The sequence below is a fragment of the Dipodomys merriami genome, unplaced genomic scaffold (genome assembly GCF_024711535.1).
Source record: "Dipodomys merriami isolate MVZ:Mamm:240054 unplaced genomic scaffold, mDipMer1.0.p SCAF_1, whole genome shotgun sequence".
NCBI classification, from domain to species: Eukaryota; Metazoa; Chordata; class Mammalia; order Rodentia; family Heteromyidae; genus Dipodomys; species Dipodomys merriami.
The window spans coordinates 99,490,596-99,515,105 of NW_027202270.1; the positions used below are offsets into that span (position 1 = coordinate 99,490,596).

A 24,510-nucleotide genomic window follows, 5' to 3' on the forward strand; every position below is an offset into this window, starting at 1 on the left:
AATTTCAGCTGTATTATGAATTTACATGAGTATCCAAGAAATGGCCTATTTTAAGTATTATTTCAGAAAATAGGTCCTGAGTTACCCAAGATGGCCCCATGCATTAACATTTAGATAATATGTCCTCCAATTGATGAATTGATGCTGTCTCTTGAGTGGTGGTCAGGACATGCCTGCTCTGACCCTTTGCCAGGAAGACAACAAAGAAAATGATAAAAGGGAAGAAGGAGAAAAAATTTATTGTTTTTTCCTCCTCAGGCAACATATTATCTGCTCTCATTTTAGTATGTGGTGAGTTTGAGAGATTTGTTCAAGTAGTTTTTCTTTCTCCCCTCTCCTTTTCTTTTACCTTTTTTTGTGGCCTTACTAGGATTTGAACTCAGGGTCTCATGCTTACTAGATTGGCATACTACTACTTGAGACATCCCCCAACGTTTTTGGCTTTAGTTTTTCAGATAGAGTCTTACAGGCTGGCCTTGAACCATAATAACTCTCCTATTTATACATCCTGAATAACTGAGACTGTGAACATGAAACATCACTTGTTTTTTGAGATAGGGTCTTGCTAACTTTTTACCTAGGCTTATCTTGAACTTAGATATTCTTGTTTGTGCCTCCTGTATAGATAGGATTACAAATGTGCATAGAGGGCTTTCTCTTCCTCCTCTTCTTTTGTTCTTCTTTTTTTAATCCCCCCAGACATGGGGCTTAGACTCAGGGCTTGGGGGCTGTCCCAGAGTTCTTTTGCTCAAGGCTAGCGCTCTATCACTTTGAGCCACAGCTCCAATTCTGGTTTTCTAGTGGTTAATTGGTGATAAGAGTCGCAAGGACTATCCTGCCCAGGCTGGCTTTGAACTGTGATCCTAAGATCTCAGCCTCCTGAGTAACTAGGATTACAGACTTGAGCCACCAGTGCCCGTGCCTTCCTTTTCTTATATAAAAGAAGTCATATGAAAATAGATTGGAAAACTCACTTGGAGAAAACAAATGTAGAATTTAGGGATGGATACATATCAGTATTGCAACTTGAATAATATAGTCTGATTTTATACCTGAGTAAACTTGGTAGAATAATCAGAAAGATAAGATTCTATTTTGTTGTTTCATTTCTAGTATGCCATGAACTGAAATAAAAATCTTTTTGTTGTGCAGCTCTTCACTGAATTTGTACTTAAATAATTTATCCTTTGTAGGAATTTTCTTCTTGCAACAAAATCTATTACATGATTTTATAAATAACCCATTGAGCAGAGTGAAAGCCATATTCAGACTCAAAGAAAAACTTTTATGTTTTACTTTAGATTTTTATTTTATGTAAAAGTCGCTTTACATAGAAAAGGGTTTCATTTTGGCTGTAAAATAAAATTGGAAGTTGGTAACATTACTCATAGAATCATTCAGTGGTGGTTGATTAAACACTGGTTAGATATTATTGAGGAATCTGGATGTGCAGAGTGTACACAGAAATAGGTATAAGTGTTCTCTTTTACTAAGGTATACATTGGAGAGATTGCTATATTTAAAACTAAGTATGGAGTCAGATGACTGTGGCTCATACTTGTAATCCTAGCTCTCTGGAAGCCTAGATCTGAGGATCACAGTTCAGAGCCAGCCCAGGCAGGAAAGTCTGTGAGATTTTTATCTTCAGTTAGCCACCAAAAATCCAGACGTGGAACTGTGGCTCAAGTGGTAAAATGCTAGCTTGAGCAAAAAAGCTCAGGGAAACACCTAGGTCCTGAGTTCAAGACCCAGGATAGGCACCAAAAAACAAAAAGCAAAGCAAAATAAAACAGAAAAACCAAAACTAAGAATGCCTACAGCCAGAAGACCCATTTCAAACCTTAGAAATTAGGTTAAGTCAGAAGTCCTAGAAACATGGTGATTTGTCTGTAACTTTGACCATGAGACTGAGACTTGGTTAAATTGATCTTCTATGCCAGTTCTGTTTATCCATTGTCTATTGAAGGAATAAAATGACCAAGATGGTCAATTTATAAAGAAAAGAAGTGTATTATTATTCACAGTTTGAAGTCCAAGATCAGTTAGTTCCATGTGTTTGACCAGTGCTAAGTGTCGCATTTTCTGCATCACAGCATGATGGATGACATCATGGTGGGAGCTTGTGTGATAGGGAGGGGTCACATAGTGAGCCAGTGAGCCAGAAAGCTTCAAGGGCCAGGACTGCCCTTTTATAATAATCTTCTTTCTGAAAAACTGACTCACTACATCAGACCAGCATTAATTAATTTGTGAGAAATTGCCCTCATGCCCTGATCATCTTATACTAGGCTACATCTCTTAAAAGAGTTCTCAACATTGCCCCACCAAGGACCAGGCTTCCAATACATGAACATTTTGGGGACACCTGTTAAAATGAACATGGTAATTTAGTTGGGAAAAAAGATGAATTACTTCCTTCCAGAAACACTTGTGCTATGATGCGGATCAAAACAACAATCATAAAGTCTTGTTCAAAAGCTGCTGAGAATACAGATGCAAACACATGTGTTTTAAGTAGAATAGAAAGGCATACGAATGAGTGACCAACAGTTCTGCTTTTGGCTTCTCAGCTGTAATTGGAATTCGATCTTTTTCCATTCGGAGATGTATCGTCAGCCTCATAATACTGGGCAGAGACATTCCCAGTTAGCCTCACGATGATGGTGAACAACCAGTACTCTATAATTTACTATGTTCCTTAGTTATTATGCTCAGCAGGTTGGTGTGTAGCATGCATTTTTGTGAGATTTTCAGTTTACTAAGGAGGCCATAACTTCATTACAAGTTGAGAGTTAACAATGTTGGCTTTTGCACCCAAATTTGCATTCATAATTTTGCAATTTCATTTTTAGGGAGAATCAGTCAAATTGTATATGTTTAGGCTCAAAAAATCTGGATCCTCACTGAGTTTTACTGAGTTTTCTCAGTGGATTTTTCTATACTTAAGTTTGTAAGTAAGTGAGCATCGTATAGAAGCCAGAGAGTTCCAAATTATTCTACATCAGTGGTTTGCATGGCTCTTTTGAAAGAGAACAGGAATTTCCTAGCAGCCAGTGTATTTCAGTGTCAGTGTTAGTGAATGTCAGAAAACTGGAACTTAGGTGCAGAGTTTAGTTGAGACCAGTTCTGGTCAGCCTTTATAAAAGCCCACTATTTTAGGGAGATACTGGGTCAGGTTCTTTCTCATAGTTTAAATTTAGTTTAGAAGTCATTTCAAATGAATTAACACTGAAATATCTTTATTTCCTTTAAACCTAGTTCTCTGATACAAGACATTGTAGATTAAGATCATATATATGATTAAATGACAAATTGTTAATGTTACTCCTTGATGTTCTCTAAAACAGTGAAGCCTTGTCAGGACTAGTAGTTTCAATGCTATGGAGTTAAAATGGACATTATTCTACATCCTTTTTGGAGACAGTTTCACAGATGGTGGTTATGGTTCACCTGGGGTGACTATTTTTCAAATCCACTTGGGTTAAAAAGAAATCTCAACCTTTTACATGAGTTTAGTTATTCATTCATTCCTTGATAGAAATGTTACTAAGCACCTCCTGTGTGTCTGTTCTTGGTGAGGTGTTGTAATTCAGTGTATTTTATAGGAAGGTAGATGGTAAAACTGTATCTTCCTCTCTTATTGCTGTATTATTCTTTCAGTTTGTCAGAGCTTTCCCTTTGTAGATTTTGCTGGCTTCAGATGCTTATAGATGTTTTTGTGACATTAGTAATTACGTATGCATTTGGATGATTAACCACTCACTATCTGTCTCTGTATGTTATAAGTTCTATAAGCAAGGGTTGTGATATCATTTACTTATCAATATTGAATTCAGTACCCTATATTTAAAAGGTATTAAGGAAGCTGAGATAAGAGGATCATGATTCAAAGCCAGCCTAGGCAGGAAAGTCTGTGAGCCTCTTATCTCCAATAAACCACCAGAAAACTGGAGGTGGTGCTGTGGCTCAAGTGGTAGAGTGCTAGCCTTGAGCTGAAGAGCTCAGGGTCAGCGCCCAGGTCCAGCGTTCAAGCCCCACGACTGACAAAAACAAAACAAAACAAAAGGTACTTGAAGATTTCTTGATTAGGAGACCTGTATAGCAAGAGTACTGTTCCTTGTCTAGTTGGACTTAGGAGCCATTGCCCCAGGAAGTGAATTGTAAGCTGGATCTGAAGAATGAAAGGAGTTAATGAAGAAGAACAGGCAAACTGTGGAATCAAAGCTGAATTTATCCTAAAAGCATTGGAAGAGTTTTAAACAAAAAAGCACTATCAGACTTCCATTTTTACATGGATTATTTTTAACTGTTGTTGAGTGGGCAAGGGTGGAATAGAAGGAATGGCTAGGTTTAGTAGTATTAGATGGTGGCCTCACTTGGTTCCTGGGTAGTATAGAAAGAGAAGAGGATCCATTTGAGAAATCTTTAATGGAGTAACTGATTTGGGTTAGTGAGGAAAACCAAAGTAGCAAATATGACTCTCAAGTTTGTGCTTAGAGAACTTGAGAGCATCCTGGGGGCTTTCACAGAGTCTAGATGTCAGAAGAACTATGTGAGGAGAAGAATATGAGTCACCCTTGAAGTCTATCTACATTTATACTAGACATTATAGATTTTATTAAGTAGTAGAATTTCCTCTAAAAATTAACAAAATAGCAGGCAAATACACTCATAATATTCAAACATGTATGTAATATTCAAACAGGTAACTTGAGGGGGATGAGTGGAGTTGAGATAGATGGGGGAGGAGGAGAAAGATAGAAGGCATGGCATCGATCAAGATGCATTGTACTCATGAATGCACATCCTGAATTCAACCTTTTTGTATAACTACTGAAAGATAATTTAAGAAAAATAAAATGTTAAGATATAAAAAAGGAACATGGATACAGGTGTATCTGGGTACCTGGAAGAAATTATCAAAATTAATTTTTGGGATGTTAGCTATATTTTAAAAATTATTTTTAGTTTTCAATATTAATGTATTTTATTTTTATCAAGGAAAAAGTAACAAAATATATATTAGGATAGGAAATCCTATACCTAAACAAACAAACAAAAAAGACAAAAGTCATAAGGAACAAAAGCTAATACTTTGCTCAAAATGTGGGCTGTACCCACTGAAAATAAATAACCCAATGAAAATGGTTTCTCCTAACTTGAAGACCATTGTGAATAGGTTCACCATTAGTGTGTGTGCCTAGTCATACACACCCACAGGAACTAATCATCTGGAAATTCAAGTTTATCTTTCCAATATCTGCATGATAGAGCCATTGACTGGCATTCATTTATCCATATTTTCCTTAACTCTCATCAAAATCCCTGGCATATAGGGATAACTACAGTGAAGGTTATTGTTTTGGATTTGTTAGTAACACATTAATTTTGTTCACTATTGTTGTTATAATTTTGTTTATTCTTGTAACTTCATTATTCACTAAAATTTTTTATTTTAACAGTGATTTATTTAACAATGATGTTATTTATGTCATCTCATTTTTAGGTAGATTGGGGTCAGCTGGACTATTTAGTAGTTGACATGCCACCTGGAACAGGAGACGTACAGTTATCAATTTCACAGAATATTCCCATTTCAGGTAATTTTTAAATAATTTAAGCTTTCTTCTTCATGTTATTGTTGCTATACAGAGAAACAAACTTCTTGGCAAGCAAACATTTCTACCTTAAAAAATACAGAAAACTTAAAAACTTACAGAACTGGCATGGTGTATGTTCCTTCAGTCATTCGGGGAAACCAGTGTGAACTTGGAGCCAGCTAAGGCTACACAGAAAAACAGTTTCAAAAACAAACAAACAGAAGCATACCAGTGTAAATTTGGAGCCAGTTGAGGCTAAACAGAAAGACACTGTTTCAAAAACAAACAAACAGAAGCATACATTAAAATTTTCAGACTGTTAGCAGAATGAGTATATTTACAAAAACAAAGATACTTTGACATAAACCTATGTTTTATAAAAGCAATAGCACTTAGGTATATTGAATAGAACATGGCTGTTTGGTTAACTGCCATCTATCATTCATTCACAGCATTGGTACATGGCAAGCAACCAGTGGGTATATATTGAGAAGTTTACTGGGTAAGAGTACATATTAGGAGAAAATGCTTTTTTTGGTAAATACAATTCTGGGAGAATTTTATAATCTGCTTTTCAGATGTTAAAATCAACAGCAATAAACAGAATAGCTTATAGCAAATATACAATACTATCTAAGCTATTTTGCTTATTGTATAGTATTTAATATAGTAGTAAATACTGGGTTTTTGTGCTTGTGTTATGGAATTTAAATACTAGTAGTTACTCTTATGTTGAATCCACTTCTTAAAACTTTCTTAGATGCATATATATGTATATACCCATAGATATTACTGACACAGATTAGTAGGAAAAATAAAGAAACTTTTAAATATTTTTGTAAATCAACTGTTTTCTGGTTATCCAAGTAATACCATTTAATTATCAAAAATGTTTTGATAAGAAATAAATGCTATTTGGAAATACCAGGATAGAATTCATGGCATGGATATTTTTAATGTTTCAATATGTGTGTAACCATAATGTAGTCTGAGATTGTTTTTTTAGGGAGGCAGCAAAATTGGCATATGAAAATAATTTATTCTTTTGGTTATCACTGTACTAAAAGCTTGCTTTTTCTTTTTATGTATTTTGAGGGTATATTATATTCCTAGATTTAAAAAAAAATAGTTGCTTCGTATTCATTACATATGCTCCTGGTACCTTGAAATGCTTCTGAAATGCTTATATTAAACATATGGCTTCTGAAATGCTTGGATTATACATGTGGCTCATATGTTGAAAACAGTGGACTAAATTATCGTTTATGCCCTGAGTAGTGACTTAGTACCTGTGGACCCCACACAGGTAAAATGTCTCTAAAAAACAATTTGCTTATTTTGATTTACTCAGAAAGCAACCGATTTGGACAAGATTCATAATTAAATATCTTATTTTAGTTTGTATTTTTATTTCAACACCAAAAAACAGATATAGATTTGGGTTAAGATTTTCTTCCCTCATTTTTCTTATAGCCTAAAAGTTTCCTTCTTATATGCTAATACTTAGGTAGGAATATTTCTTTAATTCTTTCTTCTAATGAAGAAAGAAAACACCCATTCAAATGAACCTGTTACTAAATAATAAGTTTCAGCTCTTTCCTCTCCCTCTGACAACCACTGTTCCACTTTTAGAAAAAAATGAATATTACTCTCATTAAGATTAGCATATAAGAGCCAGGTGCTGGTGGATCATGCCTGTAATCCTAGCTACTCAGGAGGCTGAGCTCTGAGGATTGAGGTTCAAAGCCAGCCTGGTCAGGAAAGTCCATAAGACTCTTATCTCCAATAAACCACTCGGAAACCGGAAGTGGCCCCGTGGCTTAAGTGGTAGAGCACTCGCCTTGAGCTGAAGAACTCACAGACAGCGTCCAAGCCCAGAGTTCAAGCCCCACGACTGATCCCCCCCACCAAATTAGCATATTAGCATATTTTCTGGAGAAAAATATGTTGTTAAAAATTACAATAAATAAATGTATATATTTATGAAAAATATAAATGCCAAGCACTATAAAGATCCAGTCTTTTCCCTGGAGTTTCTTTCCTTTTTGACTCAAACCTTTTTTGAGAATTTGATGAGAACTACTGGATTGTCTCCAAGAAAATGAATTGACATATATAGTCACACAGTATGAAGGCAGTCTAGATGTATTTTAGGATTCTTTGAAAGCAATTCTTTGAAAGACCAGTATTATCTTTGGGCTCATTCATACTTGTCTTGAACATTTGACATCTTAGGCATACCAACTCTCTATATAAAATTAAACCAATTAGTACTAGAACATTCATATTTTGTGTTATTATCTCAGAATTAAAATTGATAATGAAAAGACTTCATCTATCATCCTAGCTCCTCAGGAAGGTGAGATCTGAGAATCTCCATTCAAAAGTCCATGAGTCTGCCAATTCACCACCAAAACCAGAAGTGGAAATATGGCTCAAGAGCACCAGCCTTGAACAAAAAAAACCTAAGGAACAGTATCTAAGCCTGAATTCAAACTCAAGTACTGTGCATGTGTGCATTTACACACGAACATACATGCATGCACACACAAAGACTAGACGTTATATAGTAAACATATATTATTATTAGTGTTGATTTGTTGGTTATTATTATTGGCTGTACTGGGGATTGAAATTTAGGGCCAGCTAATCAGGCCTTGCTAACTTAGAGTTTTATAACTGTACTTTCTAGTTAGGTGTTCTATAACTTAACCATTGCTCTAGACACTGTATTAATCTTTTAATTAGAAAACCGTAGCAGGGCTGTGTATAAACACTTCGCATATTTGAGGCATGGTTCAGTCTACCCAAAAAAGAAATAAAGAAAAGGAATGAAAAACGAAGGGGAGAAATAGCAAAGAATATTCTTCTTAAAAGAATGCTCAGTTAGGGCAGGAGGGAGCTGTGTAATTGTCTTTATGTATATGCTTGTTAAAATGTGTTGTGAAAGGCTTAGTTCTTAAGCCTTGGTTTTATGCAGGCCAGTGTTGGTTCACAGCTAACATAGCTAAGAAAATACCAGAACTGAGCCAGCTCCCAGGATTTAGGGGAAATAGGGTTGCTTACCTGACTGAATCAAGACTTTCATCGATTTACCTAATTTGGAACAGCCTATCAGAATCATAGTGCCCTTCACATATACTCAGTATCTGTTCTCTGTAAAACTAGATTTCCTTTCCTTTAATATGATGGACTTTAGAACTTTTAAGATATTGTATGCTATCTGTTTTTTTATGTTCAACATCCTATAAATAAGGTAAGCTCTTCACACTGTGTTTAAGGATCCTTGTCTTGACACACATTCATCCTTATTTACACTCTTTCTTCCTCAGTCAGTGTGTACCCAAGTCCTGTATAACCATTGAAAGCTGTTTGTTCCTATGCCCAGTCGCTGTCATCACCTTCATGTGCCAGTTAGGAATCATTTCTACTTTGAAGTTCACATTGCATTTTATTTGGACCATTCTTCCTGTACTTCTGATGGCCTTCACTCTAATCCTGTATACTTATGTTATTCTCTGCTACACTGCTGCTCTCTGGAGTAGCACTGCTTCCTTTACCTTTGTATTTCCTACAGTGCCAAACTCACAACTTTTCTGCAACTACTCAGGAAATAGAAAATCAAGGAATGAATGTTTATCTATGTGTCTGTATTTTCCTTTTAGCCAGGCTGTAAGCTGCTTAAATGTAAGGATCTCTTTTCCTATTCATTCTAGTATCTCCTGGAGTACCTTGAGCAGTTGCTTATACAATTAATATTGACTGAAAAAATAATAAAACTAGACTCACATACATAGTTATCACTATGTATGGAAAAAATTTCTGCCTTCTTATCTCTCCTAACATTCTGCTAACTCGTTCCTATGATCCCTTACCCTGACTTTTACTCAAGTGCTTTTTTCTAAGTGTTAAGTTAAAGGAAGCATTTTTTAAAAATATACATTTATTTTACTTCCTCTCAGAGAGAAAAATACTTGTGTTTTTAAAAAAATACTATTTATTTCAATTAAATGAAAATATTCATTTAAATGAAATATTTTTCATTTATTTATACTTTTTTTTTCCTATGCTAAATGTATCTTTGTAGTTAGTACTCTCCTTTTTTAATGACTGGGATAATAATGGTGGGGTGAAGGGCTTGCTTTTTAGTTACATACAATCTTGTATTTGATTTCTAATTGGAATAATATTATTGTTCCAATGTGAGATAAGAAGTTCTCTTACTTGCAATATGTTTCCCACAGTGCTAACTTCCTCTTGAATTCTATACTTACCCATGATAACTGCCACCCAGACTTGTAAAGATCACATAATAAGATAAAGCAAAAGGTCTATCTAAATGAATGGTATATTCTATCTAAATGAATGGTATATTTACAGAAATTACTTGGACATCTAATAACAACAGATGTGTACAGAAGGGAATCCTATTGCATTGTTGGCGGGAGTGTAAACTTGTTCAACCACTTTGGAAAGTAGTATGGAGTTTCCTCACAAGATTCCACATAGAGCTCCCCTATGACCCAAGAATCCAACTTTTGGGCATTTACCCAAATGATCACAAACAAGACCATACCAGCACAACTATGTTTATTACAGCATTATTTACCATATATAAGATATGGAACCAACCCAGATGCCCCCCCAGTAGATGAATGGATCAAGAAAATCACTATATATATATATATATATATTTTATATATATATATATATATATATATATATATATATATAGTGATACACACACACACACACACACACACACACACACACACAATGGAATTCTATGCCTCCATCAGAAAGAATGACACCACCCTATTTGTTAGGAAATAGAAAGACTTGGAAGAAATTATATTAAGTAAAGTAAGCCAGGCCCAAAGAAACATAGGTCCCATAGTTTCCCTTATTTGCAATAACTTGTATATGTCTGAGACAAGCAAAAAAGGTCAGATAAGATGATATTAAGTGAAATGAACCCCAATATAAGGACACAAGTGGTTTTTTCTTTCTTGCTATTGTTTTTAATGTATTTATAAGGTACCACGTTATTTTTTTGTTGTTGTTGCTTTGTATGTTCTTCCCCCACGTATAACCCCTGTTTTCACTGTATTTGATGTTGGTATAATTTGAGGAGAGGAAGGGAAAAAACAAAATGTTTAAATAGGAATACAGGTTGACCCATTGCAACAATGAGATGTATAAGATGCTATGTCGAAAAACAAACCTTACAGTTTAGGCAAGGTGGGGGAGTGTAGTTGTGGAGATGGGAGGGAAGGGATGATAGGGGAAAAACAAAGGAGGGGGCAACAGTGCTTGATAAGAAATGTACTCATTACCTTGCTCATGTAATTGTAACCCCTCTGTACAGTATTTTCACAATAAAAAACTTACTTAAAAAAAAAGAAATTACTTGGACATTTAAAAATACTTTTTTTGGTGGTGGGGAAGGTTAAGACTTGAATATGAAGTGCCTTCAAAAAGGGCTAGTATATTGAAGGCTTAATCTTCAGCTATTGCCACTATTGAAAAATGATTGGATCATGAGGGTGCTAAGCACTTGGTCAATCCATTGCTGAGTTTATAGGTCAATGAGCTTTAGGAGGTAAGGTCTAATTGGAGGAAGAAAGTCACTGGAGGTGTCCTTTAAAGGGTATATCTTGTCCCAGACCCTTCCTCTCCTTGCTTCCTGGCCACCAGAAGGGAGCACTGTTGTTCCACCACTCTCTTGGCACCATGTTTTTCTATCTTACCACAGCTCACAAATAATAGGGTCAAGTGACTGTGAAGTGAAACCTCTGGAACTGTGAGCCAAAATAATCTTTACCCTTTAAGTTGTTCTCAAGTATTTTGTAACAGCAATGAAAAGCTGACTGATTAGTGAAATTTTATGAATTAGAAAGAGCCTTTTTAAAAATCAACTTTGCATTTCTCCAAGCTGTGTTGGGAATAAAATTATTTTATTATCCACAAAGAGACAGTCTTTTGGAAAATTTAGAGGCAAACCTATATAGACCAAAAGATCCTTTTTTTGAATGCTAATTACTAACTCTTTGTATGTGTTACATTTTGTTTCGTAGTATCTACAATAGTGTCTTATAATGGACAACCTCATTATAAGAAGACATTTCAAAGAGCAAATCATTTTCTTGCGTTGAACGTGTTGTATAGGTGGGCACTGGTAGCTCATGCCTGTAACCCTAGCTACTCAGGAGGCTAAGATCTGAGAATCATGGTTTGAAGCCAGCCCATTCAGGAGAGCCATGAGACTCTTTAATCTCCAATAAATTACCAAAAAACTTGAAGTGGAGCTGTGGATAAAGTGATAGAGTACTAACCTTGAGCAAATAAAGCTCAGAGGCAGTATGCCCTGAGTTGAAGTCCCAGGATGGGGGGGGGGGGGTTATATAACAACAAAAGAAATAAATATGTTGATATCAGTATTAGTGGCTAAGGATTTGAATTCACATCAACTACCAAATTATTATATACTAAAACTGTAGACCAGAACTATACTAGTGCTTATCATAATAGCTGGAGGGAAAGAGATAGGATCAAGGTTAGGAATTAACACATCCTAGTCTTCAGGTATACTTGTCTCTCTTGTCTTGCTGAACTTGTCAAAAGAGAAAGCAGAATTTTTAGTTCTGGCTTTTTTTGGTTAGATACAGTTCACTGGTCTTTTCCTTACTTGTTTAGTTTTTTGACTAGTTGTGTATACTGACTTAGGTAGACTCCAGGGTTGATTTCTGTTTCAGGAGGTTTTTTGTTTTTGTTTTTTGTTTGTTTGTTTGTTTGTTTTGGTGCTGGGGCTGGGGCTCAAATTCAGGACCTGGATGATGTCTCTGAGCTCTTCTCAAGATTACTGCTCTAATACTTGGACCACAGCTCCACTTCTAGCTTTTTATGGTTAATTTGAGATAAGAATCTCTTGGGCTTTTCCTGTTGGGCTGGACCTGTGATCCTCAGATCTCTGCCTCCTGAGTAGCTAGGATTACAGGCTTGAGCTACTGGTGCCTGGCTTGGAGAGTTTTGTTTGTTTGTTGTTGTTGTTTTAATGCATACTGACCTTAGGAATTACTGATCACTTAATTGCTTTTCTATAATAGATGAGAATTAATATTTCTTTAAGGAATTTTAGAATTTTCCTTGAAAACTTAACAAGAGCATAATAAAGGTCAAGAAGCAAAAAACAAGATCTTTATATCTGCTGCCTTCAAGAGACACACCTTGCCCACAAAAACAAACATATTCTGACAGTGAAAGGTGGATTAAAATCTACCAAGGAAATGGCCCCCATAAACAGGCAAGAATTGCAATCCTAATATCATATAAAATAGACTTCATATTCAAATTAGCAAAAAGAGATAAAGAAGGTCACTACATACTAATTAAGGGATCTCTCCTTCAGGAGGATATTACAATTCTAAATATCTATTCACCAAACAATAGAGAACCCAAATTTATCAAAGAAAAACACTTTCCCTCAAATCTCACATACATCCAAAGATATTAATTATTGGGGACTTTAACATACCACTATCCCCACTGGATAGATCAACCCTGTAAAAACTCAGGAGAGAAACCTCAGATCTAAACAACTGCATAGATCAACTAGGCTTAACAGACATTACTGAATATATCACCCAGAAGCATCAGAATACATGTTCTTCTCAGCAGCACATTAAAGATTCTCCAAAATACATGACACTTTATATCACAAAGCAAATCTGTCCAAATATAGAAACATTGAAACTATACCCTGCATTCTTCCAGACCACAAGGGAATAAAATTAGAACTCAACACCAAAAACACCAAAGAAAGTCCTGTAACATATGGAGGCTGAACAACGCACTGTTGAAATACCAATGGGTCATGGAAGAGATTAGAAATGAAATTCAAATGTTCATGATATTCAACAAAAATGAACACACAAATTAGCAGCTCCTCTGGGACACAGCAAAGGCAGTACTCAGAGGCAAGTTTATAGCTCTGCTTTCCTACATCAACAAATTGGAGAGATCTGAAACCAACAGTTTAATGAGACACCTGAAGCTCCTTGAAAAAGAGCAGCAAGCTAAACCCCAATCCAGTAGACAGGAAGAAATAATTAAAATTAAATCAGAATTAAATGAATTAGAATAAAAAAACATAGAAACAACAAAACAAATAGTTGGTTCTTCTAAAAATTAACAAAATTGACAGACCCTTAGCAAATTATATCAGAAAAAGAAGAGAACACACTCAAATAAATTCAGAGATGAGAATGGAAACATCACCACAGAAGCAACCAAGATTCAGAACATTATAAGGGAATACTTGTCAAACCTTTATGCTAATAAGTTTGAGAATCTGGATGAAATGGACCATTTTCTAGCAAATATCGAGATGCCAAAACTAAACCAAGATGAGTTCAACCAACTTAACAGACCCATATCGATCGTTGAAATAGAAACAGCAATAAGAGACCTCCCATCTACTCAGGACCAGATGGTTTTACAACTGAATTCTACAAGGCCTTCAAAGTAGAACTCACACCAATACTCCTCCAACTCTTCAATACAATTGAAAGTGAAAGTTCACTACCAATCTCTTCCTATGAAGCCATCATAGCCCTCATTCCAAAACTAGGCAGAGACTTATCAAAGAAAGAGAACTGTAGACCCATTTCCTTGATGAACATTGATGCAAAATGTCTCAACAAAATTTTGGCCAATCGACTTCAACAACTTATCAAAAAAATCATACACCACGATCACACAGGATTCATTTCAGGGATGCAAAGCTGGTTTAATATATGCAAGTCAATATAAGTCATCACATCAACAAGAGCAAGGATAAGAACTACATGTTTATCTCAATAGATGCAGAAAAGCATTTGATAAGATCCAATACCCCTTTATGATGAAGGCTCTGGAAAAACTAAGAATCCATGAAACATTCCTCAATATAATTAAGGCTGTGTATGTCAGACCTACAGCATTATACTTAATGGCAAAAAGCTAAAGCCATTTTATTTAAATTCAGGAATGAGACAAGGATGTCCACTCACTCTACTTCTTCAATTTAGTAGTAGGATTCCTAATTACAGTAATAAGACAAGATGTGAACATAAAAGGGATCCAAATAGAGAGAGATGATGTAAAACTCTCCCTCCTTGCAGATGACATGATCTTGTAGTTAAAGAATCCTATGAACCAACAAGACCACAATAAAGGCCAAGAAACACACCCAAACTGAGAATCCAAGAACCATAGGAAGAAGCCAGTTGCTGCAGCCCCCAAGAAGATGGATAAAATGGCAGGAACTCCCAAATACCTCTCAGTCCTATCTCTCAACATTAATGGACTTAACTCACCAATTAAGCGACATAGACTCTCTAGTTGGATTAAAAAGCAAGATCCTTCTATCTGCTGCCTTCAGGAGTCACACCTTACCCATAAAAACAAACACATTTTGAAAGTGAAAGGCTGGAACAAAATCTACCAAACAAACGGCCCCCATAAACAGGCAGGAATTGCAATCCTAATATCAGATAAAATAGACTTCAAATTAAAATTCGTGAGAAGAGATAAAGAAGGTCGCTACATACTAATTAAGGGATCTCTCCTTCAGGAGGATATTACAATTCTAAATATCTATTCAAGGCTGGGCGCCGGTGGCTTATGCCTGTAATCCTAGCTTCTCAGGAGGCTGAGATCTGAGGATTGAGGTTCAAAGCCAGCCTGGGCAGGAAAGTCCATGAAACTCTTATCTCCAATAAACCACTAGAAAACCGGAAGTGGCGCTGTAGCTCAAGTGGTAGACAACATCCAAGCTCAGAGTTCAAGCCCCACGACCGACAAAAAAAAAAAAAAATCCACCAAACAACGGAGCACCCAAGTTTATCCAAGAAATACTACTTTCTCTCAAATCTCACATAGATCCAAAGACAGTACTTGTTGGGGACTTTAACACACCACTATCCCCACTAGATAGATCAACTCGGCAAAAACTCAACAAAGAAACCCCAGATCTAAACAACTGCATAGATCAACTAGATTTAACAGACATCTACCGAATATTTCTCCAGCCCCATCAGAATACACATTTTTCTTATCAGCACATGGAACATTTTCCAAAATAGACCACATTTTAGGTCACAAAGCAAACTTGTCCAAATTCAGAAACATTGAAGTTATACCTTGCATCCTCTCAGACCACAAGGGAATAAAATTAGAACTCAACACCAAAAGCCACCAAAGAAAGTCCTGTAACACATGGAGACTGAACAACACACTGTTGAATCACCAGTGGGTCATGGAAGAGATTAGAAACAAAATTCAAATGTTCATGATATTCAACAAAAATGAGCACACAAATTACCAGCTCCTCTGGGACACAGCAAAGGTAGTACTCAGAGGCAAGTTTATAGCTCTGCTTTCCTACATCAACAAATTGGAGAGATCTCAAACCAACAATTTAATGAGACATTTGAGCCTCCTTGAAAAAGAGCAGAAAGATAAGCCCCAATATAGTAAACAAAAAGAAGTAATTAAAATTAAATCAGAATTAAATGAATTAGAATAAAAAAAGATAAAAAGAATCAACAAAACTAAGAGTTGGTTCTTCTAAAAATTAACAAAATTGACAGACCCTTAGCAAATCATATCAGAAAAAGAAGAGAACACACCCGAATAAATAAACTCAGAGATGAGAATGGAAACATCACCACAGAAATAACCAAGATTCAGAACATTATAAGGGAATACTTCTCAAACCTTTATGCTAATAAATTTGAGAATTTGACAGAAATGGAAGATTTCCTAGCAAATATTGATATGCCAAAACTAAACCAAGATGTTAAACCATCTTAACAGGCCCATATCAAGCATTGAAATAGAAACAGCAATAAGAGACCTCCCATCTAAGAAAAGCCCAGGACCAGATGGTTTTACAGCGGAATTTTACAAGGCCTTCAAAGCAGAGCTCAGACCAATACTACTCCAACTCTTCAAGGAAATTGAAAGAGAAAGTTCACTACTGGACTCTTTCTATGAAGCCATCATAACCCTCATCACAAAACCAGACATGAACTCATCAAAGAAAGAGAACTATAGACCCATTTCTTTGATGAACATCGATGCAAAATGTCTCAACAAAATTTTGGCCAATCGACTTCAACAATTTTTCCAAAAAATCATACACCACAATCAAACAGGATTCATTTCTGGGATGAAAATCTGGTTCAGTATATGCAAATCAATTATTATAATTCATCACATCAACAAAGCAAGGATAAGAACCACATGGTTATCTCAATAGATGTAGGAAAAGCATTTGACAAGATCCAACATCCCTTTATGATGAAGGTTCTGGAAAAATTAGGAATCCATGGAACATTCCTCAACACAATGAAGGCTGTATATGACAAACCTATAGCCAGCATTATACTTACTGGTGAAAACTACAAATCCTCAAAGAAACAACTGCCCAATAAATAAGTGGGCTAAAGACTTGAAGAGAAACTTCTCTGAAGAGGAAAGAAGGATGGCCAATAGACACATGAAGAAATGCTCAACATCCCTAGCCATAAAAGAAATGCAAATCAAAACAACATTGAGATACCACCTCACCCCAGTTAGAATGGCAAAAATCAAGAACTCTAATAACAACAGATGCTGGAGGGGATGTGGACAGAAGGGAACCCTACTGCATTGTTGGTGGGAATGTAAACTTGTTCAGCCACTTTGGAAAGTAGGATGGAGGTTCCTGAAAAGACCCCACATAGAGCTCCCCTATGACCTAGCAATCCCACTTTTGGGCATTTACCCAAATGATCACAAACAAGACCATACTAAAGCTACCAGCCCAACTATGTTTATTGCAGCATTATTTACCATAGCTAAGATCTGGAACCAACCCAGATGCCCCTCAGTAGATGAATGGATCAAGGAAATGTGGTATATATACACAATGGAATTCTATGTCTCCATCAGAAAGAATGCCCCATTTGTTAGGAAATGGAAAGACTTGGAAAAAATTATATTAAGTGAAGTAAGCCAGGCCCAAAGAAACATAGGCCCCATGGTTTCACTTATTTGCAATAACTAGTATATGCCTGAAACAAGCAGAAAAGGTCAGATAAGTTGATGTTAGGTGAAATGTACCCCAAGATAAGTATTCAAATGTTTTTTCTTTCATGCGATTGTTTCTAACATATTTATAAGATGATTTCTTTGTGCTTAGTATGTGTCTCCCCCACGGGGGTGGGGGTGGGGGGGAGGAAGGATAGGGGGAGATGGGAAGGGATGAGAAGGGGAAACAAAGGAGGAGGCAACAATGCTTGATATTAAATGTACTCATATGTCCCTCCCCCATGGTATAACCCCTGCTTTCACTGTATTTGATGTGGGTATAATTTGTGGAGGGGAAGGGGAAAAACAAATCGTTTAAATAGGGATACAGGTGGACCCATTGCAACAATGAGATGTACAAGTCATTATGTTGAAAACGAACTTTACAACTTTGCTGGGGGGGAGGGTTGGGTGGGGGTGGGGGGAGGATGGGAAGGGATGGGAAGGGGAAGCAAAGGAGGAGGCTACAATGCTTGATAAGAAATGTACTCATTATCTTGCCCATGTAATTGTAACCCCTCTGTACAGTGTTTTCACAATTAAAAAAAGAAAGAAAGAAAGAAAGAAATGTACTTATTATCTTGCCCATGTAATTGTAACCCCTCTGTATGGTATTTTCACAATAATAAATAAATAAATTTTAAAAATGAAAAAAAAAGAAATGTACTTATTATCTTGCCCATGTAATTGTAACCCCTCTATATGATATTTTCACCATAAAAATAAATAAATAAATAAACGAAACTTCTTTTCCAAAATAATTTTTTGGTTGTTAAGACATACTGTAACCAACCATTGAAGACTAGAAACTACATCCTGTGGCTTTATCTTTTAGAGAATTTTTGGTATTTCAGTTTGAAACTTCAGTTGTTGTTAAATTTGGAAGCAACTTTCTAAAATTATATATAATAAACATAAATATAATATTATTGCATAGTGAACAGTACTATTTTCAAAATAAACTTTAAAAAATAAAGGGCTCTTGAGGGCTCTTGTATTTAGCTGAACACATATTGCAAGTAAAAGTAGTTTTCAGTTTAAGGAAATTGTCTAAAAAAGTAAGACAAAAAGGCTCAAAACTTGAAAACATCCCCAGATCATTTTTATGTAGTCAACTTTCAGAATCACTTTTCTAAATCAATGGTCTATTGTTTGAATTTCTACTTGTTGTCCCGCATTTGGATAGGAACCTTCGAACACCATTCATTAGGTGTTAGTTGTTGTTTATTGGTTTAAGGATTTCTGGAACTTTCCTTGATGACATTTTAGACAGCTAAAATTCCCTAATGTCTTAAAGTGATAGTAATGACCAATGTGTGGTAATTTTCACATTAAAACTTCTTTTAAATCCATTTAACACTGGAAAAAAAAAGCCTAGGCCAGAAGTTCTAAAACACGCTTATATTTGGTTGTCAATAGTGGAAATTTTATTCTGATCTGAAGGGTAAGTTCAAAGTATGTTTTAATATTATGGTATTTTTCATATAGACCAAAAATTTTCTGTATGAAATCTCAGTAGTCCTTATCTTCTGAAATATACCAGGTTAAATAATAAACCAGGGTAATTAGACAATAATTCTTATCTGGGGAATTTTAGAAAAAGAATAAAAATTAAAAAGGAATGTGTTGGGCTGGGAAGGTGGCTCAGTGGTAAAGCGCTTGCCTTGCATGCCTGAGGCTGTGGGTTCGATCCCTCAGCACCGCATAAGCAAAAAGAAAAAAGCCAGAAGTGGCACTGTGGCTCAAGTGGTAGAGCACTAGCCTTGAGCTGAAGAGCTGAGGGACAGCGCCCAGGCCCAGAAGTTCAGGCCCCACGACCGGACCCCCCCCCCAAAAAAAAAGGAATGTGTTCTGTTGTTCAACAGTCTTTGGTATAGTGACTCACTTGGCAGGTTAGGATTCATGTTCATCTAACAATTTGAAATGTCAAATATTAAATTTTGGAGTTCAACATGAAGAAATGCTAACAGAATCTCAAAAGAGCTTTCTGAGTTGTGTACAAGTAGGCTTCCAAGGTATTTGGTATCAGCATGAGCATGAATGAAGACTAGAAAGGACCAAGGATTATATCTTAACTTTACTGGAGGCATCAGAATAAGGAGGGAAGAGAAATGAGACCGAGAGAGACAAGGAGCAAGAGATGGAGAAGGGAGGGGGAAGAGAGCACATGTGTTCATGGTAGAGCTTTCTGGTTTCATCACACTCTAAAACTTGTAAAAGCTTCATTTTTTCTTATAGTTTCCTTATTAGCCCTGGTTAATTCTCTGTAGCATTTAGTAATATAAAGTGACTGTTAGCTCATTACTTGTTGAATTTGTTATGTTGAAGAACCACTCTTGATCCCTAAATAGTAAATATATATCCAGATTCTGTTGGTGAACTTGACTTTTAAAAGTTCCTAAGTTTACATGGTCTCTCTTACTGGTAGCTACTGGTTTGACAATTTGTTTTGAATCAATTAACATAATTTATCAAAATTTATTTCTGAGGTTAGGTAAATAATGACTAGTGCTTAAATTAAGTATATTCCATTTGTGACTCTATTTGGCTCTTAAATGTTGGAAGAGGAGCATGTAAAACAAACAGTAATTCATCTATAAATTATATTTCCTGTTCAGGCAGAGTCTGTGGACACAATTGAAGTGAATTTACCTTTAAATCATGTTTTACTTAAGCTGATACTGATATTAGTGGCATTTCCTGATGTTATAACAAATAAGGTTTATAACTCATAACTTCAGATGGCATAGAGGAAACATAGGGAAGAGATTAAGAAAAACAAAACCAATCTACTTTATAGTTAAAGTTATAAATATATTTGGCATTGTTTATGTTGAGCTAGTAGTAGAGTTATTCTCTTGTTTTTCAGCTTCTCTTTTCTTTTTTGTGGTATTGGGGTTCAAACACAGGGTTTCCTAGGCATGCTAAGCACACACTCTACCCCTGAACTACCCCCTCCACAGTATCTGATTGTTTTGCTGCTCGTGTATCTCTAAATAAATCAAGGAGAATAATCATCAGCAAATATTAAAAGCATCATGAACATTAAGAATAGCAATTAATGTTCTTTTAAGTCTTAGTTGGCTTTACATTGAAATGCTCAGTAGTTGTAAAGTATAGAATTATTCCTCCAGGAATAATTTTGAACAGCTTTTGTTATATGTGCTTATTAGGTTCTAACACTGAAATTCTCAATCAAGCATGGGAATTAGATACAATTTGTGCCTTAGAGCCTAGCATGCATAGTTGAGTAGTTCCACACTGCTGTAATTATGATCAGCCTAACATCTGGGATAATAAGCTTTAAGTGTTTAACTACTGTGAACTCTGACCCAAATCTAGATATACAGTTATATATTTTCTTCTTAATAATCAAGAGAATAGGCAATTAAGACAATACTCTGAACAATTATTTTGTAAGATGTTTACGTATTTGTCAGAATCTGCCAATTAACTTTTGGTAGTAAATCTCTGTTGACAAAAAGCCTTTTAAAAAGATAACAAGTTTGACAAGAAATGTATTCATTACCTTACTTGTGTAACTGTCACCCCTCTTACATCACCTTGACAATATAATTTTTTTAAAAAGTGAAAAAATGATTACAAGTTTGGAAATACAATTAAACTATATTATTTACTTATTTGGACTTAGTTATGTACATAGGAAATGGATAGACAATTCTTAATGGGATTCTTGAGATAAGCATTTAACTCACCCTCAAACTTCACTGGCCAAATAATCACATTTGTTGCAGACTAAACATTCTTTTAACATTTCTGAATAGTCAGAAGAGGAAGCACAAGTTTTCTAACAAACTTTTCATCACAAAACTGAAATGACATCATTAGTGATGGTATAAAGAGCGGGAAAAATGTAGGCTAGTTTGTAATGGTTCATAGGCATGAGTCATGAGAAAAATGAAAAATAATCATGTACAACTCAAGATCCACAAAGACAAAAAGGAACATTAAGTTTTCTTTAAATTTTATTTTCTTGTAAAGATGCTGTACAGGGTTACAGTTACATGAGTAAGGTAATGAGTACATTTCTTGTCGAACATTGTTACCCCCTCCTTTGTATTTTTCCTACTTTCCCTTCCTTCCTGGCCTCCTCCCCTCACCCTGAACAGTAAGTTTTGAAGAACATATTTTAAGTTATGAGATACAGTAACAAAAAATTTGATAGAATTTCTTTAACTTTTAGGTAATACATAAAATAAATGTAATTTATTATTGGTTTTCTGTTTTATTTCTTTCTCATAAATTTTAAATGTCAGCATAGGTACTGACCTTTAAAAGGCCACTTGTATGATATATTAAATGTTAATACTACAAGAAAGACAGTGGTCTGAGTGGATCAAGATGGTATCTCAAAGTCCAATTTTGTTTTGACTAAGAACCTAATAATTAACAATGTAGTTTAGTGTAAAAAGAATCTCACATCAAAATATTTTCTGTAGATATAATTGGAAGTCCCACTGAAGCAATTTACACATTGCATGAACATTTATTGAGACAGGAAAGATTATTGTCCTTATTAAAAAGTTAGGAATTGTGTTTGAATGGTGCTATTCAGATCACTCTACAGAGAAACTCAGATGGAATAGTTGCTCTGTTATGATACTATATTAGAATCAATACAGAAAAAAGCAAGTAACTTTAATCTTTCCTTTAGATATCAAAATAATGGCTCTGAACATTTTTATAATACTTTTATATATCTATATATTTTTCTTTCTTTTTCTTTTTGTCTGTTATGGGGCTTGAAATCTGGGCTTGGGCACTATCCTGCGCTCTTCAGCTCAAGGTGAGAACTCTACCACTTGAGCTACAGTGCTACTTCCGGTTTTCTAGTGGTTTATTGGAGACAAGAGTCTCATGGACTTTCCTGCCCAGGCTGGCTTTGAACCTTGATCCTCAGATCTCAGCCTCCTGAGTAGCTAGTATTACAGACATGAGCCAACAGCACCCAGCTTCTTTTTAAAATGGAACAGCCCTTTGTGTCTAACGACACAATTAGTTTCATATAATAGTACTAAAATATGTTTATTTTATACAAGGATTATTTGACATGTTTTGAAATTTATAGAGTTATTCATTATATGAACATAGTCCACAAAACCGGAATTCAGAACTCATAACTTCGAGTTGATGGAATTCATGTTGCAGTATTCAATGATAGAATAGTCTTGCTATTGCTGTAGTAAAGTACCTGAGACTGAGTATTTTATAAACAAAAGGGGCTTATTTAAATCATGACTTTTTAGAGTCTGAGATTAGGTAGTTCTATTTGTTCAGACTCTGGTAAAAGCTTCCATGGCTGTATTATGTTGTACTAGAAGACATCAGAGTATGAGTGTGTGCATGAAGGATGCATGACATGGTAAGACAAGGAGCCAGAGAAAATCAGGGGTCAAGTTCTCTTTTTTTATACTAACTTTTGTCAACTAGATCCCACAAGAACTACCTTAGTCCTTATACACTCCCTTTGAGGTAAATAGAGTTTGCACTCTGAGCCTTATGCTTGCCATTCAGATGCTCTGCCATCAGAGCTATGCCCTCATTGTTGTTTTTAAATAAGGCCTTGTGGTTAGGCTAGGCCAGACTGACTGCAATCCTGCTATGTGTACTTCCCAAATAGTTGACATAACAGATGTATGCCACCATTTCTAGTTTTTTTCTCAGTCTTAACCTTGATCCCCTTAAACCATGATCCCCTTGATATTTGCCTCTTGAATATCGTATGGATGCTTAGATTAGAGCTGTGGAGTAGAGAACCTCCTGTGTACTAGCTCCTGTGTAGTTAAGGAGAAGGTTTGGGGAAATAGCCAAGTAGTTCCCTGTTTATGTATGAAGAATATGGCTATGAGCTTGAGAGGCAATAATTTTTGGAGGAGGTGGCATTTCACATTCACTCATGAGATTATTGGGATACTAAGGTTGAGCAGAGGTAGTTCCAAAAACACTTTTTGTTAAGAGGGAATGCTAAGTTATATAGTCAGCAATAGGACAGTTATTGGAGACTGTCGAGTGCATGCACTAATTCTATAACTAAGGAAAGTGAGGCCCAGAATGATTCTGTTATTTGCCCAAGATTAGTCATAGCCATATTGAGACAAAGCTCAAATTAGATCCCTTCCAAATGACTGGATTACAGCAGATTGGTATAAAAACAGAATCTATAAGGTAAAAAAATGTGGAAATATTCTGGATATGTAGAGTATAATTCTTACACAGATGTGATTTGCATCAGTCTTTAAAAGAGGAAAAGAGGAAGTGGCTCTGTGGCTCAAGTGGTAGAGCTCTAGCCTTGAGCTGAAGAGCTGAGGGACAGTGCCCAGGCCCAGAGTTCAGGCCCCACAACCAACAACAACAACAAAAAAAAAAAAAAAAAAAAAAAGAGGAAAAGAAACTATTGACATTTTATTGGGTATAAAGCGAAGTAGAAGGGGAGTAGCAATCTTATCTGCCCAGGAGCATATAGGAAGATGGCCTTTCCTGCAACTTCTAAGGCATGTTAAAAGTAACAATAATAAATATAATAATGGCAACAATAATATTATTAACAGCAGCTATCAGTTATTGAATTGTAAGGCATCTGGACAGTAGTTTATTATTTATGTAATACTTGGATCTCCATTTTGTAGATGAGGGAACTGAAGCTTAAGTAGGTTAAATCATTTCCTCCTTGTACAGGTGCCAGCAATAGGAGCAAACTTTGAATCTTGATGTCTTTGAATCCACAATTGATGTATCTCAAACTTGGGTGTGAATATAGACCGCCTTCTAAAGGAAA

At 35.7% G+C, this 24,510-nt stretch overlaps 1 protein-coding gene across 7 annotated transcripts in view; it reads left to right on the top strand.

The window, feature by feature from the left end:
- Nucleotides 1-24,510, top strand: part of Nubpl (NUBP iron-sulfur cluster assembly factor, mitochondrial) — a 206,886-nt gene that overhangs the window by 155,860 nt on the left and 26,516 nt on the right. For all 7 annotated transcript variants that reach the window (XM_070026435.1, XM_070026436.1, XM_070026433.1 and 4 more), the window contains one exon: nucleotides 5,507-5,600. In XM_070026435.1, the coding sequence (XP_069882536.1) occupies nucleotides 5,507-5,600 (94 nt within the window). The remainder of the gene's footprint in view (nucleotides 1-5,506; nucleotides 5,601-24,510) is intronic.